Genomic DNA, 14755 nt, shown 5'->3' with positions numbered 1-14755 from the left:
TGGAAATGATTTATTTAGATAATTAAGAAAAGGAAAATCTGAGAAAAAAAACTTCATCCCTCAGCCACTAAAACATAAATTTATAATGTGACACTTTATTACTAAATTAAATTTAAATATTTTATAAACTGTTTCATTTGAAGTTGAACACTTTTGTGACACACAGAAGTGGTGACTGGCTGGGGTGGTACCACTTGGCATTGCCCAGTAGAAATCAGAACAAAAACATTTTTCATGCATTTTCATAAATTTGTAAAGATGACACTTATTTTCAAAATGAACTATATTAAAATTAAATACATATATATCTTATGAAAAATAATATTTTGTACTTTTAAAAGAATCATGTTATAATCATGTTTAGATTTTTAATAAATTAAAAAATATGAGGAAATTCTTTTTCATGTAAATTCTATAAGAAAAAAAGTCTCTTCCTACTTTTTTTTTCCAAACAGTCTTTTTCCATTATTTAATTTCCGTTTACATCATATATATATATAAATTAGTTTAACTTATTCATGTTACATAGAATTTGATAATTTTTAAATATTTATCATAAAAAATATTATAAGTAATAAATTATTAATATCTTTTTTTAATATAATTGCAGTAAATAATTAACTTAAGAGCTTGTTTTACATATTAAAAATTTGCTTGCATGTTATATTTTATAAACTAATTTATCAATATAAAAACACTAAAAACGTGTTAGCAAATGACATTAATTAACCACCGTACAATCATACAAGTTGAATTTCTGTGTAGAATTATTATAAAAAAGTTATGCAAGAATAATACATGTAAGAAGGATAAAAAAAAAAACTCACAAAGAAACAATTTTTAAAAAAAAAATTTACTTAATGGATACAATTTGAAAAATAACTCAAATATATGAAACAAAATCTTGAAATAATTGGATAAAATATCATTCAAATTAACATCAATGTTTTACAATCTACTTATACCCTTATAATTTATTCTCTGTATATTACTTTTTAATATTATAATGTTTAATTATTGTAATCTGATTTTTTTTCAATAATCAGAAATAATAATTTCATTTCCAAAAACAAAAAAAATAAGAACACCAAATATATTTTTATTTTAGAATTATTCACGGTAACATTAAAAAGTTATACATAGTATAAGAAAATAATTAGTACCATTCTCTTTTTATTTTTCTTACACACTTTAAAAGTCATATAAAATAATTATACACAATTTAAGATATAAAATAGTCCTTATGCAATATATTAAATATTTTGTTAGTAATATTTTTTTCTATCTATAATCATAAAATGAAATTATTTGCAAATATTTTTCAAATTAATGTTTTATAATAAAACAATAATGATTTAAGAAAGACAATATCAAATTTATTGTTCACAACTTATTATATGTAATTATTTATTTGATTTTTTTTATAAGAATATGATTTATTTTGATTTTTTGTTATAAGAATATGATTTATTCGAGTGTTAGGGATAATATTAAAAAAATAAAAATAAAAGAAATAACCATAACACTAGCCATGAATAAGGAATAAATATGGAATACAACTCAAGCACAGAAATATAGAATACAAGTCTGAGCACAGAAACACAAACAAACACAATCCATAAATCAGAGAACAACAAGGAAAGAAACATTTGGTAAACAAGGAGAACCCAGAATCTAACAATTTTCACTTAGACTCTCCTTTCTCAATTTCAGTTTTGTTGCCTTCGAATCGGAGTTCTTTCCTTCTTGATCTATACCCATTATTCCCAAGTGTTTGATTCTCTGTATTGCCTCTCATTCCTCTGATTTTGTGATTTCAAATCAAAAAGAGGTTTTGGGATTTGGATTAGGTTTTCTTTGGTGAGGTATTTCGTTGGGTATGTGGGTTTATTTTTTAGGGTTTCATTGGATCGTAACTGGGGCCCTAAGCTTCCCGAGTGATTAGGGTTCACCGGTTGCGTGAAATGGGCATGAACTCTCATCTCGTCAGGAGGTCATATTGTACTGTTGAGCATTTGTGTGTGGGGACTCTTTAAGAAGCATTTGTATTTAGAGACAGACTACTAAAGATGTTAACATTGCTTTTTTGAGCATTATCTACTATTAGTAATTGTGAATGAGTGATCAAGTGCAAAGTCATCTGTTCTTCATTGGTGTTTTCTGTTGTCTTTGGTGGTATGGTGGCTCACAAGAGTAGAGTATTGGATTTCAGACAATTTATTCGGTTTTGAAACAGTTGAAGCAAATATTTAGTTGGTTTGGTTGCTCTAAGTGAATGTTTTAGTGAAGGTTCATGGAGAAATTTTAAAACTTGAAATGAATGTGGTGACATGGTGCATGAGCATAGTTGCTGGTTTGTTCCCTCCCTGGAACAGTGTTACTGGATTCTAGCAGTCTCACACCTAGAATTTTACATTAGGCTTTTATGCAATGTCGCGCTGTTTTTCATTTCCACCACCAGGATATATAAAGAAGGCTAGAACAGATGGAGTGGATTTGTTAAGAAAGGTAAATTCAATTGACATCCATTCATTCAAAGTGCATTGTTACACGTCCATTTTTAGATAAAGTGACAGACTTCACCCAATTCTTATTGTTGTCATTCTTCCAATTCATGTCCTTGACAATTTTATATATTTGTTTTATACTAAGCCATAAAGATTTCGTTCCAGGTTAGAATGTTGAGTCTATGGATTTTTTACTTGATTTGTTGGAGAAAACATTGCCAGGGAATAATATTGAATAATTAAATGTAATAATTAACTTTGGATTTGATGTTGTTACTTGACACCTTAGGTATTGTAGCAAAAGAGATAGTATTGGTGGAGATTGTTCATATATATTTGTGTTTTGAAGATTCCTCTAATGTACTTTGTAATACTTGCTGATTTTTTTGAAACCAACATCTTTGAATTTCCTTGATCTTGTCAGTCATAGATGACCTTGAAAATATGTAATACTTTCAGATTTTTTATTGTCTTTTCTCTCTCTGCGAATTTTAACTGATTTAATAATCATCCGTGAACCCTTTATTGAATGGTGGTAGATTATCTGCTATAAGTCAATAACTGAAAATTTTGTTTTGTAATCACATCATATTGGTGAAATTGTGCTACATTTCTTTCCTCAAACATGTAAAAAGGGCCAAGTTTATTTTGTGGCGAAGCAAGAGGTTGCTATAATGATGTGATCAAGGTTGGAGATTTATTTGTATATTGTTCTTGCATACATTCTTTGTTACCTCAATTTATGTGCCCCTTAGTTCATGCTTTGTTTACCTTGATTAGATTAAAAAGGTACTTCAAATTTAGGGCCAACTATGATTTTCCTGTGAAATCATCATATATGTTATGGATGCCAGTAACTTCAGGTTTATTCTTATGCTTGAAAGGAATGTTAGTTAATGTTTTTGTCAAGTATCTGCTTTGAATTCTCAATTTGCTTGACAATAATGCCAATCAATTTTCTCCATTAATTTCAAATGTAAACATATCATTCTTCTTGTCATGTTTTAACTTCTGTTCCCCTCCCCTCATGCCTCTGTTTTCTTGCTGGACTGGACTTCCACCTACCCAATGGTTTCTGATTATCTGGTGAGACTATGGCTAGTGGCCTTAATTCTCTTTTTATTTGTTTCTACTTTTTATTGGATTCTGTTGGTAGTAGCATCTCCCATAGGTAGCTGAGCTTTCCCATAAGCCGGGATTTGAAATTTTTGAGGTAAAATTGAAAATAATATAGAAACAACCATTTTTTGATGACGAGTTTGAGGATGGAGGCTGAAGCTATGTAGATCAGCTAGATTTATTGCATTGGATGATTCATTTAAGGGAGTAACTTATGCAGGGGATTTACTTAGTTGTTTTAAGTATGATTAATCCTATAAGGTATTAAATGATAGGTATTCTTCTTTACATTGTTATTTTTTCCTGTATTTCGAGTTTTACACAGTTGCGCCTGACTGTCAGTTTCAATTGTCATAGCTACACTTAGAGTTGCTATAGGGATTGATATCATTTGCTTCTAAGTTTTTCAGTTATTGTATGGTAGTTACAACTGGTAATGTCAATCTGCAATACCTAGCCTGGGAGCAACAAGATCAGTTGCTGTTTCTCCTAAGCCTTTGGTGTATTTCATGATAGGAACTGACTTGAACTACTTAATTTGAATTGGATATTGCAACTTATAGTTTAATTGGAGTTCCATCTGTGTGCAAGTTTTTGATTTGGAGTGCCTCTAGAAAACTGTATTCTAGGATTGTTTTTCTTTTAAATCAAAAGAATAATCTTTATAATAATTTTAGATACTGAATAAGGATTTGTATTCCTTGAATGAATATTGGCTTTAGATTATTTGTACTGTAGAGAAGTTAAATTTAAAATAATACTTTCCTTTAGTTACTGCAAATTAGCAAGAGAATTATTTTCAGTAATTCCTTCCATCTGTTATTGAAACCTCAACTGACCTCCCTACCATAGAGGAAGGTTGTGAAATAAAGTTGGGAAAAATACAGGGAATATAATGTGCAGTTTTTCAAGTTGGTATCTGTACATTATGGGGGACATTTGTATGGATTTTGGTACGGGATGGTGGTTTAAGTGGTTCACTATTTGTATGTTCAGAGAATTGCAAGTTTCTCCTCCTTTACATAGGTCAAACCTATGAGGCTTTGTCCCCATTTTGGTTAGAGAGCCTTTTCAATATCCATTTAGTGCTGATATAAGTTTTGGTGATAAAATTGATTGTTTGTGAGATTTCACATCGATTAAATATATGACCAAATTATAGTATACAAGTGGGTACAAATCTCATCTTACAAGTCAGTTTTATGAGGTTGAGTTAGGCTAAAAGTCTACTTTCTAAGATAGTATCAGAGTCTATCCTGTCAAGGCTTTTGGGCTCAGCGAGCTGCTTTTAGACCACCCACAAATATCTAGTTTTATGCTCGAGACATCTAGTCCTTGATATGAGGGTGTGTGTTGGAGATCTCATATAGATTAGAGATATGACCAATGCAAACCTCACTTTACAAATGCAATGCATTCCTTATTTAAATGATTACATTTCAATGGTTTCATTTAGTTTCTTGTTTTACTAAGCTTTATAATGTATTATATTTGTTAGAATAGGTATTAATAGGTAATTAGCAGTTGTATTGGAAAATTGCTATACGTTGTACCTATGAGTTGTTTATGTATCAGCATTAATTATCTAGATATTCCTGATTTAATTTTCTAAGAGATGATCAATTTCTTAAGTTTTTTTTTATCATATTTTAAGTCTTGGTATAAGAGTGGGGCTCGTTCTACTAGTTTTGCAGTTGTCCACCGCTATCCACCGCTATCACTATCCTTCGCGCTACCATCAGCTGTCGTCGACCATCGTCAGTCGCCCGTCAGCCATCGTCAGTCACCCGTCAGCCATCGTTAGTCGGCCATCACCATCTGCTGCTAGCCACCTTTTTGTCATGGAAAGAACTCCGTGTCTTCTTCACAACACTCGCCGAACGTCCTAGTCCTTGTTTCCATTCAACCCTTGTTTCTACGGTTTCAGCTTTGGTTGAGAGACTCCTCTCCCCTTCTCTCTCTCATACTTTTTCTTCACCACTGTTTGCTGCCTTTTATAGTTGGAACTGGCTGTGGAGTGTAGATTTTTGTTGGAATTCTGATTGTTGAATTCGTCTTTCAATGTCTTCTTTTACTCAAAGTTGATACAAACGTCCCCAATGTTTCTTGTGTAAGAGGCCACACTAAAAAATAAATGCTTCTCCTCACATTGTTTTTCTAACCAGACAACAAACATCTTTCAATCTAATAAGGTTGAACCACATTTTTCTAATGAAGAATATCAAGAATATCTTAATTTGAAGCCTGACAGCCAAACACAACCTTTCACTCATCTCCTAAGCTTCTACATGATCACTTGGGTCATCCACATTTATCAAAATGAAAAGGATGATTCTCGAACTTAGCAAATTCCCAGTCTTAGAATGTGAGTCATGTCAATTAGGAAAGCATATTCGGTCTTATTTTCTAAAAAGAATTGAGTCAAGATGCAACTCTGTCTTTTCTATAATTCACTTTGATATTTTGGGTCTAAGTTGAGTTTCATCCTTTGGGTTTCGTTATTTTGTCATTTTTATTGATGAAAATTCTCGTTATACTTGGGTTTACTCAATGAAAGGTTGGTTTGTACTTTTGAATATGTTTGTGTCATTCCTTAATGAAATCAAGAACCAATTTGGCCAAGTGATCAAGATCTTAAGGGGTGATAATGCCAAATAATACTTTTTCTTTGGTTCTTTCACTCTTTTAAACTCACATGGCATTTTACACGCGTCCATCTATCCTCATACACCTCAGCAAAATAATATAGCAGAGAGACAATATAGACACTCGCAGCTTGGTGCCAATGTTCCTGTCCATCACTAGGTGATGCCATTTTTACTGCCTGTTATCTTATTAATAGAATGCCCTATTTTTCTTTGGACAATAAAATTCCACATTCCTTTATGTTTCCAAATCAACCTCTGTTTCACACTTATCCTCCAGTCCGGTTGTGTGAGTTTTTGCACATGGTGTGTCTCCAGGTTTGGATGAACTTTCAGCCCAAGCTATCAAATGTGTCGTTTTAGGATATTTTCATCTTCAAAAAGGGTATCGATGTTTTTCACGTGACACTAAAGGATATTAAATGTTTGCAAGGATCACCTTCTTTGATGAAACTCCTTTCTTCTCTTCCTCCACACAAAATATTAACTCTACCCAACAGGTCTTGGAAAAGAAAAAAACGAAATGTGGTCTCTACCCAATAAGTATTTTCATACATTAGCAATTCATTGGTAACATTAATTTCATCAACACTATGTTGTAGTTGGCTTGTAGAGCATATTTGTGAATCATGTCAATGCTTTCAAAATCAAATTGGAGATTGAACTAGTTAGACCTAATGTAGATTAATAAGTCTAGGGTACCCCTTTTGTAGAGTGAACTGGGATTTAGCTACTTTAAAAGTGAGATAGTTAGTGCGTTTTCCACTCTTTATCTTACATATGTAACCCATTTCAAATTCCAGGTAGACACCTCCTACTTTCTAACTTTAGTAGGGTCACGAGAGTACTCCTGATTAGAATTTCATATGTTCTATGAGGAAATGGACATCTCAATACTATAGTGATTCAAAAGGTCTAGGTAGCGTAAGACAACTAAAAGGCATTTATAACCAATTATAATAAAACTCTTGGATAACTTATAATTTAGAAAATAAAAAATCCTGGGCAAATTAACGAGGAGTGCTAGGAACATATTCTCTAACAGCCTTTGTAACAGTCTCTTCTATTGGTTGATATTTGTTGAAAACTACCAAATGAAAAGAGATTCATTAAATATGATGTGGGACCCACAAAGTCATGTTTTTATGTATAGAATTTGTTCTCATTTGGTAGACTGAATATGGGTTGCTTCTTGAGACTTAGAAGATGAACAAGCAGTTTTCCTTGGTAGCATTTAAGTTTTTTGGTGGTTCATCTATGGGAATATAACTAGATATGCTATATTTTATTTGCCGGAGTTTCTTATCTGCCATTATAATAAGACCTGTCAATTGCACTTCCCCGATCTTTTTATTTTAATACAAGGCATAGATTGCAGAACATCCGTTAAAATTGTCATAGCATATCTTATTTGTAATATGTGCCAAAAGCCAAAAAAGAAATAAAATAAATATCAAAAGGACCAGCATTTGCATCTAAGAATGAAAGTGTTTCTGGTGGGTTTAGTGAATCTAATAATTGGAACTGCTTAATAAGGCATCACAGTGATCTCCTAAAATCTTGAAGACATTGATCTTGTTGTTATTGTCATGGTTTCTTCCTAGGATGTATGTGAGTGTCAACAGACAAGAACCAATTTTTTTTCCTTTGCATGTTTTTACTTTTGATAAATTCTCCTTTCTTCGCTCTTGTTATTGTTATTAATATCTCTTCTCACCATTTACTTGCAGGAGAAGCAGAAAGAGAAAAAACATAAGAAAGATAAGAAGGACAAAGAGAAGAGGGAAAGTAAGGAGAGGAGAGAGAAAGAAGGAAGAGATGGAAAACATAAGGAAAAGAGGGACAAAAAGGAAAAACGCAGAGAGAAGAAAAAAGATAAAAATAAGGATAAGAACAAAGATAGAGATAAAAGTAAAATCAGTTCTACTACAGATGACAAAGGTTTTCCAAGACAATCTGAGGGTCTCAATGCTGGTAATCTCCATCAAGAGGAAATTAAGCTTGATGATAAGAAGGGTATCTTGTTTGAGAACAGACTCACCAAACAGTATTCTGGTAACAATGGGGAGAAGCCAAGAGAAAAAAATCCTCTGGCTAAGAACATGGAATCAAAGTTCCTCTTGGAGCTGGACCGGAGGATTAGGAATGATGATGGAGAAGCTACCAATCAATTGGTTCATAACTTTACTAATGCAAACCATGGAAAAAATGAGGCAGCTGATAGGTTGGTGGCTAAAGGTAGTGAGACCAGGCTTGATGGTAATGAAAAACTCAAGGATAAAGGCCTTGATGTTAAGATTGATGGAAGAGGAGTACAAGCTGAGGTCCGACCTATTGGAAATTCACCAGCTCAGAATTATGCTGGAGGTTTTCATCCTAGAGTTGATGGAATACCCACACTTCTTGGGAAGTATTTTGAAAATAATTTGGAAGCAACAGTTGAAGGCAAAGAAAAGGTTAAGGAAAAGAAAGAGGAAGGTACGGAAAAGACAGAAGAGGAAAAGGTTAAGGAAAAGAAAGATGAAGGAAAGGAAAAGGTTAAGAAAAAAAAGGACGATAAAAGAAGAGATAAAAGGAAAGATAAAGAGAAGGAGAAGAAAGGGCATGGGAAGAACAAAGATAGGGATAAAGAGAAGAAAAAGGAGGAGAAAGCTAAGGAGTCTAGTGAACTTAAAACAACAGAGCAAAATAAATTAAAAGAAAGCAACAAAATTGAACTTAAAGATTCAAATTGTTTCGCACAGCTTTCTAGAGACAGCCAGGAGGATGCTGTTGGTGGGGAAAATCTCAAAAAACGAAAAGATATTGAGTCAAATGGAGTTCCACGTGGTGAGCGTTACTTATGATGAGTTTTGTTCTCAGTTCTACCTAGTGATCCTGTTAAGTTGTGTATAATTTTGTACATAATATTTTTCTGTTGACTGACAAGTTATATATTTCTTTGAAATTTCTTACAGTTGATGACAGTTTGCCCAATAAGTTTCCAAAATTGTCTTCCTCTCATCCATTAACTAAAAATGGAAGGACATTGGAACCTTGGCAAATTTCCATACCAAATGCTTCAGATAGACCACAAGTGACCACCGGTGTTAAGGTAGAAAACAAAGAAGGCAAGAAAAATGAGATTTTTGAAACTCAGTCATTTTCAGTTTCTTCAAAGAAGACTCGCACTGATACTGTGCCAGTTGAGTTTGTAACTGAAGCTTCTGCAAAGCCATCCCATCCAGACTCCAAGTACCTAGGCCAGGTATATTCAGTACCTAAGGTGGATCAGTGGTCTGATTTTGATGATCAAGAATGGCTATTTGACAGAAATGTTTCACCCAAAAGAAAATCTGTGGTGCAATCTTCAGAGGTTGAGGATACACCACAGGTATGGGCCGGAGCTCTGCGCATAGAGTCAGCAGATGTTTTTGCTCTTCCATATGTCATTCCATACTGATAATTATTTAATTGTCACAATAATTACATGTGCACAAGGAACCCTCCAATGACAGTCAGAGCAGGAGGAATTGGGGCATGGGCTAGAAGATACCAATTTTCTTCATTCATTCTTTTGTCACTTGCATACAGGCAGCAAGTATTGAGTGACTGATTGATTGCCTTGATCTTAAACTGCTTGGATGGTGACTAGTGCCTGACTTATTTGTCTTAATTTTTTACTGATTGGAAGAAGAACATCTGTTGCAAGTTGTTGCATGTTCAGGGCATTGCTGCAAACCTAGTTGGGAGTGAAGTTCCTATCTTGTGCATCTTAGTAATTTATGTAGACGACAGTGAGACTCTGTATAGGTTGTGGAGAGGGAGAGGGGATGGGTACAAGGTTGTGCAACTTGTTATTCTATTTGTGCTGAGCTGCTCTTTCTAATCGAGAATCAGAATATTTAAGTGAAACTAGATGTGATCTTTTCAACTCCACCACAATTTTGATTTGTAACATAGAACTCTTATTTACGAAAATATGTATGATAGAGAAGGGAAAAAAAGTATTCGGATTTATTGATTCCTGTAAATTTTATCAGTCATTGAATTATTTTGCTTTAGTGTTCATGATTAAGATTGAATTGAATTACATCATTCAAAAAGATATTATAACATGATGGCCAGTCTTGCTGTTTTACTGTTTTACAATATGTTTGGGATTTTGCTTTAGGCTTGCAACAATTCTAAAGAAAGGATATTGTCACAAGTTGGACCATTTGTTTATGTTTTAGTGCTTAGATTTGCAACATTTTTGAAGGTGGGGATGAATGTTTATAAACACGGCAAGTTTACAGAGTGAATCTATGCATTCAATTATGGAACCTGTCATACATAGTTAAGGAGTAGGAATCTATCTATTCAGTTGGGGTATTCACTTTCTTATCCTAATGAGTAAACCTTGTCATTGCACGCCAATTTTGATTCAAAGATTCAGCAGGAAAAAGAAGCCATAATCCATGCACGGTTAAGTTTATGTCATTCTATGTAAAATGCTGGCAATAATTGATTTTTCCTTTAAGGTACTTAAGGGATTATTCCTATTATTTATATCACCTTACTTTGTATTTGTATATCATGATGTATTGAAGTTCAATGATGAAATGGAAAATAAATATTATAAATAATATAATAATTAAAATAAATCTATACCTATATATAAAGGGGATTCTCCTCTTAACTACTCTTCATTTTTTTTCCATTTTATCCTTATATTAATATTTAATTTTATTATTGTATTATGGTCATTGTGTCATTTTTTTTCCTACAATATTTGGTATACGTAGTGGAGGCGGTTTTGAATTGAAAGAGAGGTGGAAGAGTGGTTTTGAATTGAAAGAGTTGTGGAGGAACAATTATGAATTAGAAGAGGGGTGGATGAGCGGTTTGATTTATTTTCAAAATCTCTTACATTTTATTAATATTTTATTTTATTTCTATTTTATTCTTATTTTTATTATTTTGTAACTGTTTTTTTTATATATAATTTTTTTAAAAGAACAGTTAAATATAAAGAGAATTCTCCTAAATAACTATTTTTGGTTATTTTGTAGACAGTTTTGAATTTAATTTTCTATTTGTTGTTTTTCTTTTTGAATCAGCGAGAGCAGTTCTCGATTTGATACAAGACAATTTATCATTTGATTTACACAACAGTTTTCAATTTGATTCAAATAGATTTTTCATTTCCTCATTTCTTACCTTTTTATTCCTTCAATCAACGAAATCTAATGTAAACTCTCATTTTCTCTCTGTTGATGTTGTTCCGTCTCTCTGCGGATGTTGCTTTCAATTTCTCGATTAATTTTACTCCAAAGTCAAGATGAAGACTAATGAAATGTTTATGCTTGAATTAATACATCATGACCTGTGCAGGCTGGACTTGCTAAGGCTTATTGAACTCGACTTAGGTACGTGTGTGCTTGCTTCTGCATAAATAAATCCATGAATTATAGTTTTTTTTATTTAATTATAGCTTTTATTTGTTTTCTATTTTTGGTGTGGTGAGATTTTAAGACATTGTTTGCAAACCCAAAAAAATACTTGCAGTTAGGGATTCGTATATGTCATAACAGTTTTATCTTTGTATTTGTGAAAGGTTTGTTTTGAATTTTCCTGATATATTCAACCTTGATTGCTTCATGAAGAATGACCTACATGAACAGGAGAGGTGAAAAGTGCTTCCTTCAAGATGTGGTTTGTGGGACATGATTTTAGTGATGCAAGTATTGCTGTTAAAGAAAAAACAAAACCTGATATGGAGATTGTAACAAGGGTAATGGGACTAGAAGTTGGATATCTGATCACACCAATAATTATTTTCCGTGTGCAGTCCAACACAACAACATTCCAAATGTTCATATAATGAATTGGTGGTTGTCTTGCTATGTTTGAATTTAGGTTATTGAAGCAATTGATCAAATCCGAGAAGAACTTTGCCTCATTTGTAGGATATAGTCATTGGGTTACCATATAGACCATATGGAGGTAACTCTTCTCTTCCCTTTCTATTTTTTTTCTTTCTGTTGGTTCTTCTATAATAATTTATTATTTACGTCTCTCTCTCCTCTTCCCCTTTTTTTATCTTTTTTAGTTCGTTCTATTATAATAATTTATTATTTACGTCTCTCTCCTCTCCACTAACTATACCAACCTTTTTAAAAAATACTAATACTATTATCTTTGAATTGATCTGAGTTCTGATGGGATCATTCATTTTTTAAATTATTTTTGTTCAATATTTATGTAATATAAAAATGTGTATATTTAATTGTTGTATAATAACAGAAACGGTTAGTAGATTTTATCACCTAACTGGTAGGAGAGATTGATTACTTTTTTGTTTTAAACTATATTCTTCTTTATTAAATAAACATATTTTTAATTTTAAAATTTTATTTTATATGTTCTCACTTAACCGGCAGAAAAGTGGAGAGATTGGTGCCTTTTATTAGGGAAGAGTGGAGAGAGAGGGGTGAAATGTGGATTTATGGACTGTTACTTTTTTTAGGCAAAAGAGTGATATATAAGAAAACTGTGAGAAAGAAATAATATAAAAACATCTTAATGTCTCCAAAATTCTTCAAAATCTTAATTTTGAGATTATGAAAGAGAGTGATATATAAGAAAACTGTGAGAGAGAAATATTATAAAAACATGTTAATGTCTCCAAAATCCTAATTTTGAGATTGTGAAACTCTATTGTTGTTCTTCTTCACATTTCATCACCGCCACTTCACCAGGTTTTTCGTCTCCTCAATGCTTCAAAAACCCTAATGTTGAGATTCTGAAATTGTGTATTGCTAATTTATTTCATCTCTTTTATTTATCTTATTTTGCTTTTCCTATTTCTCTAATGTATACATTTTATTTTATTTTTTTTATATAGAGATGTTTAGTTTCTTTTATAATTAAATTAATAACTTCAATTTCTTTAGTTAAGAATCACATTCTTAAAATATTAAGTTCTTCAATAATATTACATTTGATTTATAATTGTTTTAAACATATTTAATTAAAAATAAATATAAATATAAGTAATAAAAAATTAACACAAATAATAATATATTATTTAATTTGATTAAATTTTGTATTTAATTATATAAAAATAAAAAAAATAAAAAATGCAGATATGTGTGCTAGTAATTATAATAGAAATAGTAAAAATAATAATAAACTCATTTTTTTATTATTGTAAATATCATATTAACTAAATATTTAAAATGAAAAATTCATCTTATCTAAGAAAAAGTAGAAGTAATGAATTCAAGTATCCTGAAGAGAACATGAAAATAAAATAATAAAATCACATCTGGAATAAAAAAATGTAAAAGAATTAATAAATATTTTAAAGATAAAATAAAAATAATAGTAAAACACATACTTTTTATGGTATTTTTTAAACATTGCTATTAAAAAAGTTATTGATCAAATATTAGTAATACGATAGTCCAATTTTTTTTTCAGAGAAAAAAAAATTATGCTTTAAAATTATTTATAATTCTTGATATGATGATTTAAAATATATATATATATATAATAAAAATAAATTTATAATTAAATAATATAAAAATATAGAAATAATAATATTATTGATTGTAAAGTGGATATAAAAAAATTTAGTTATCAATTTATCCACTTTACAATCAAAATAATAATATTATTGATTGTAAAGTGGATCTGAAGAAATACTTAGAAATTGAACTAAATCGGATGTCAAATATATGCAAGGGTATACATTTTGAACAAGTAAAGCTAAACTTTCAAAAAACTAAAATAGTTTGACAGAAGGACATTGAACATACTTGCACACTGAATCTATGTCAAATGTGCTAATCAACTGATTGAATGGATGGGATCTTGTTAAACATTGCATATTCGTGTACGCATATTCAAGGAAATGTGTTGAAAAGGAAGTAAAAAAGAAGAAGTAAATTCCATTAAAGCTTTTGAAAAGTACACCTTGTATCACTAACTCATTATTTTGAAAAGTATTACGTGTTGAAACTATGAATGTCATTCTTGTTATTGTTGAAAGAAGGGTTAAGTTAGGTATTTAGTGTAAGAAGTTGTCTTCCAAGTAACTTGGAGATGAAAATATTTTAGTTTGCCAACATTAATTAACACTAATGGCAAAACAGTGGAATTAAGTGCAACTTCACATAATGATTTTATGTCTTATATTTGTTTTACATTTATAAACTTATTTTGAGGAATTTATATTTATGGGAAATTATCTTGTTGTAAAAGTTAATGGAGTTAGTATTGTTAGAATAAAAATGTATGATGATACTGTACATACATTTTAAGGGTGTGTTTGGATTAGAGGGTGTGGGAGAGTGGAAAGTTGAGGGTGAGTGGGGGTGGAAGTGTGAAGAAAGTGTGAAGAAAGTTGAGGTTGTTTGGATTGGGGTATGTTAGAGTGGATGTGTGAGGAAAGTTTATTGAAAATTGTGAGTGATGTGATAGTTGTAAGAATATTATAAATTATTTTGAATAGTAAAG

At 31.2% G+C, this 14755-nt stretch overlaps 1 protein-coding gene across 3 annotated transcripts; it reads left to right on the top strand.

Annotated features, from left to right (window-relative positions):
- The first annotated feature begins 1573 nt into the window (after positions 1-1573).
- On the top strand, positions 1574-10319 carry LOC137806455 (uncharacterized). 3 transcript variants are annotated; one of them, XM_068606593.2, is made up of 3 exons: positions 1574-2508; positions 8002-9100; positions 9229-10319. In XM_068606593.2, exons 1-3 carry the CDS (start codon positions 2431-2433, stop codon positions 9711-9713), a joined length of 1662 nt encoding a protein of 553 aa, XP_068462694.1. In that variant the 5' UTR covers positions 1574-2430; the 3' UTR covers positions 9714-10319. The 3 variants fall into 3 exon arrangements, with proteins under 3 accessions (XP_068462694.1, XP_068462695.1, XP_090156131.1); XM_068606594.2 differs by lacking the exon at positions 1574-2508 and adding an exon at positions 2515-3593; XM_090300005.1 differs by lacking the exon at positions 1574-2508 and adding an exon at positions 3605-6431.
- The last annotated feature ends 4436 nt before the right edge of the window (positions 10320-14755 follow it).

This window comes from Phaseolus vulgaris, chromosome 3 (genome assembly GCF_051622355.1).
Source record: "Phaseolus vulgaris cultivar YP4 chromosome 3, ASM5162235v1, whole genome shotgun sequence".
In the NCBI taxonomy this organism is placed as follows: Eukaryota; Viridiplantae; Streptophyta; class Magnoliopsida; order Fabales; family Fabaceae; genus Phaseolus; species Phaseolus vulgaris.
Note: the sequence above shows the minus strand (reverse complement) of the source record. Positions and strands in the feature narration are given on the sequence as shown.

Bases quoted from the DNA above. Each gene is read 5' to 3' on its own strand.
- LOC137806455 (XM_068606593.2), top strand. From the start codon at position 2,431: ATGTCGCGCTGTTTTTCATTTCCACCACCAGGATATATAAAGAAGGCT. The intron at 2,509-8,001 runs GTAAATTCAATT...ATTTACTTGCAG, and splicing joins GAGTGGATTTGTTAAGAAAG to GAGAAGCAGAAAGAGAAAAA. The intron at 9,101-9,228 runs GTGAGCGTTACT...AATTTCTTACAG, and splicing joins GTCAAATGGAGTTCCACGTG to TTGATGACAGTTTGCCCAAT.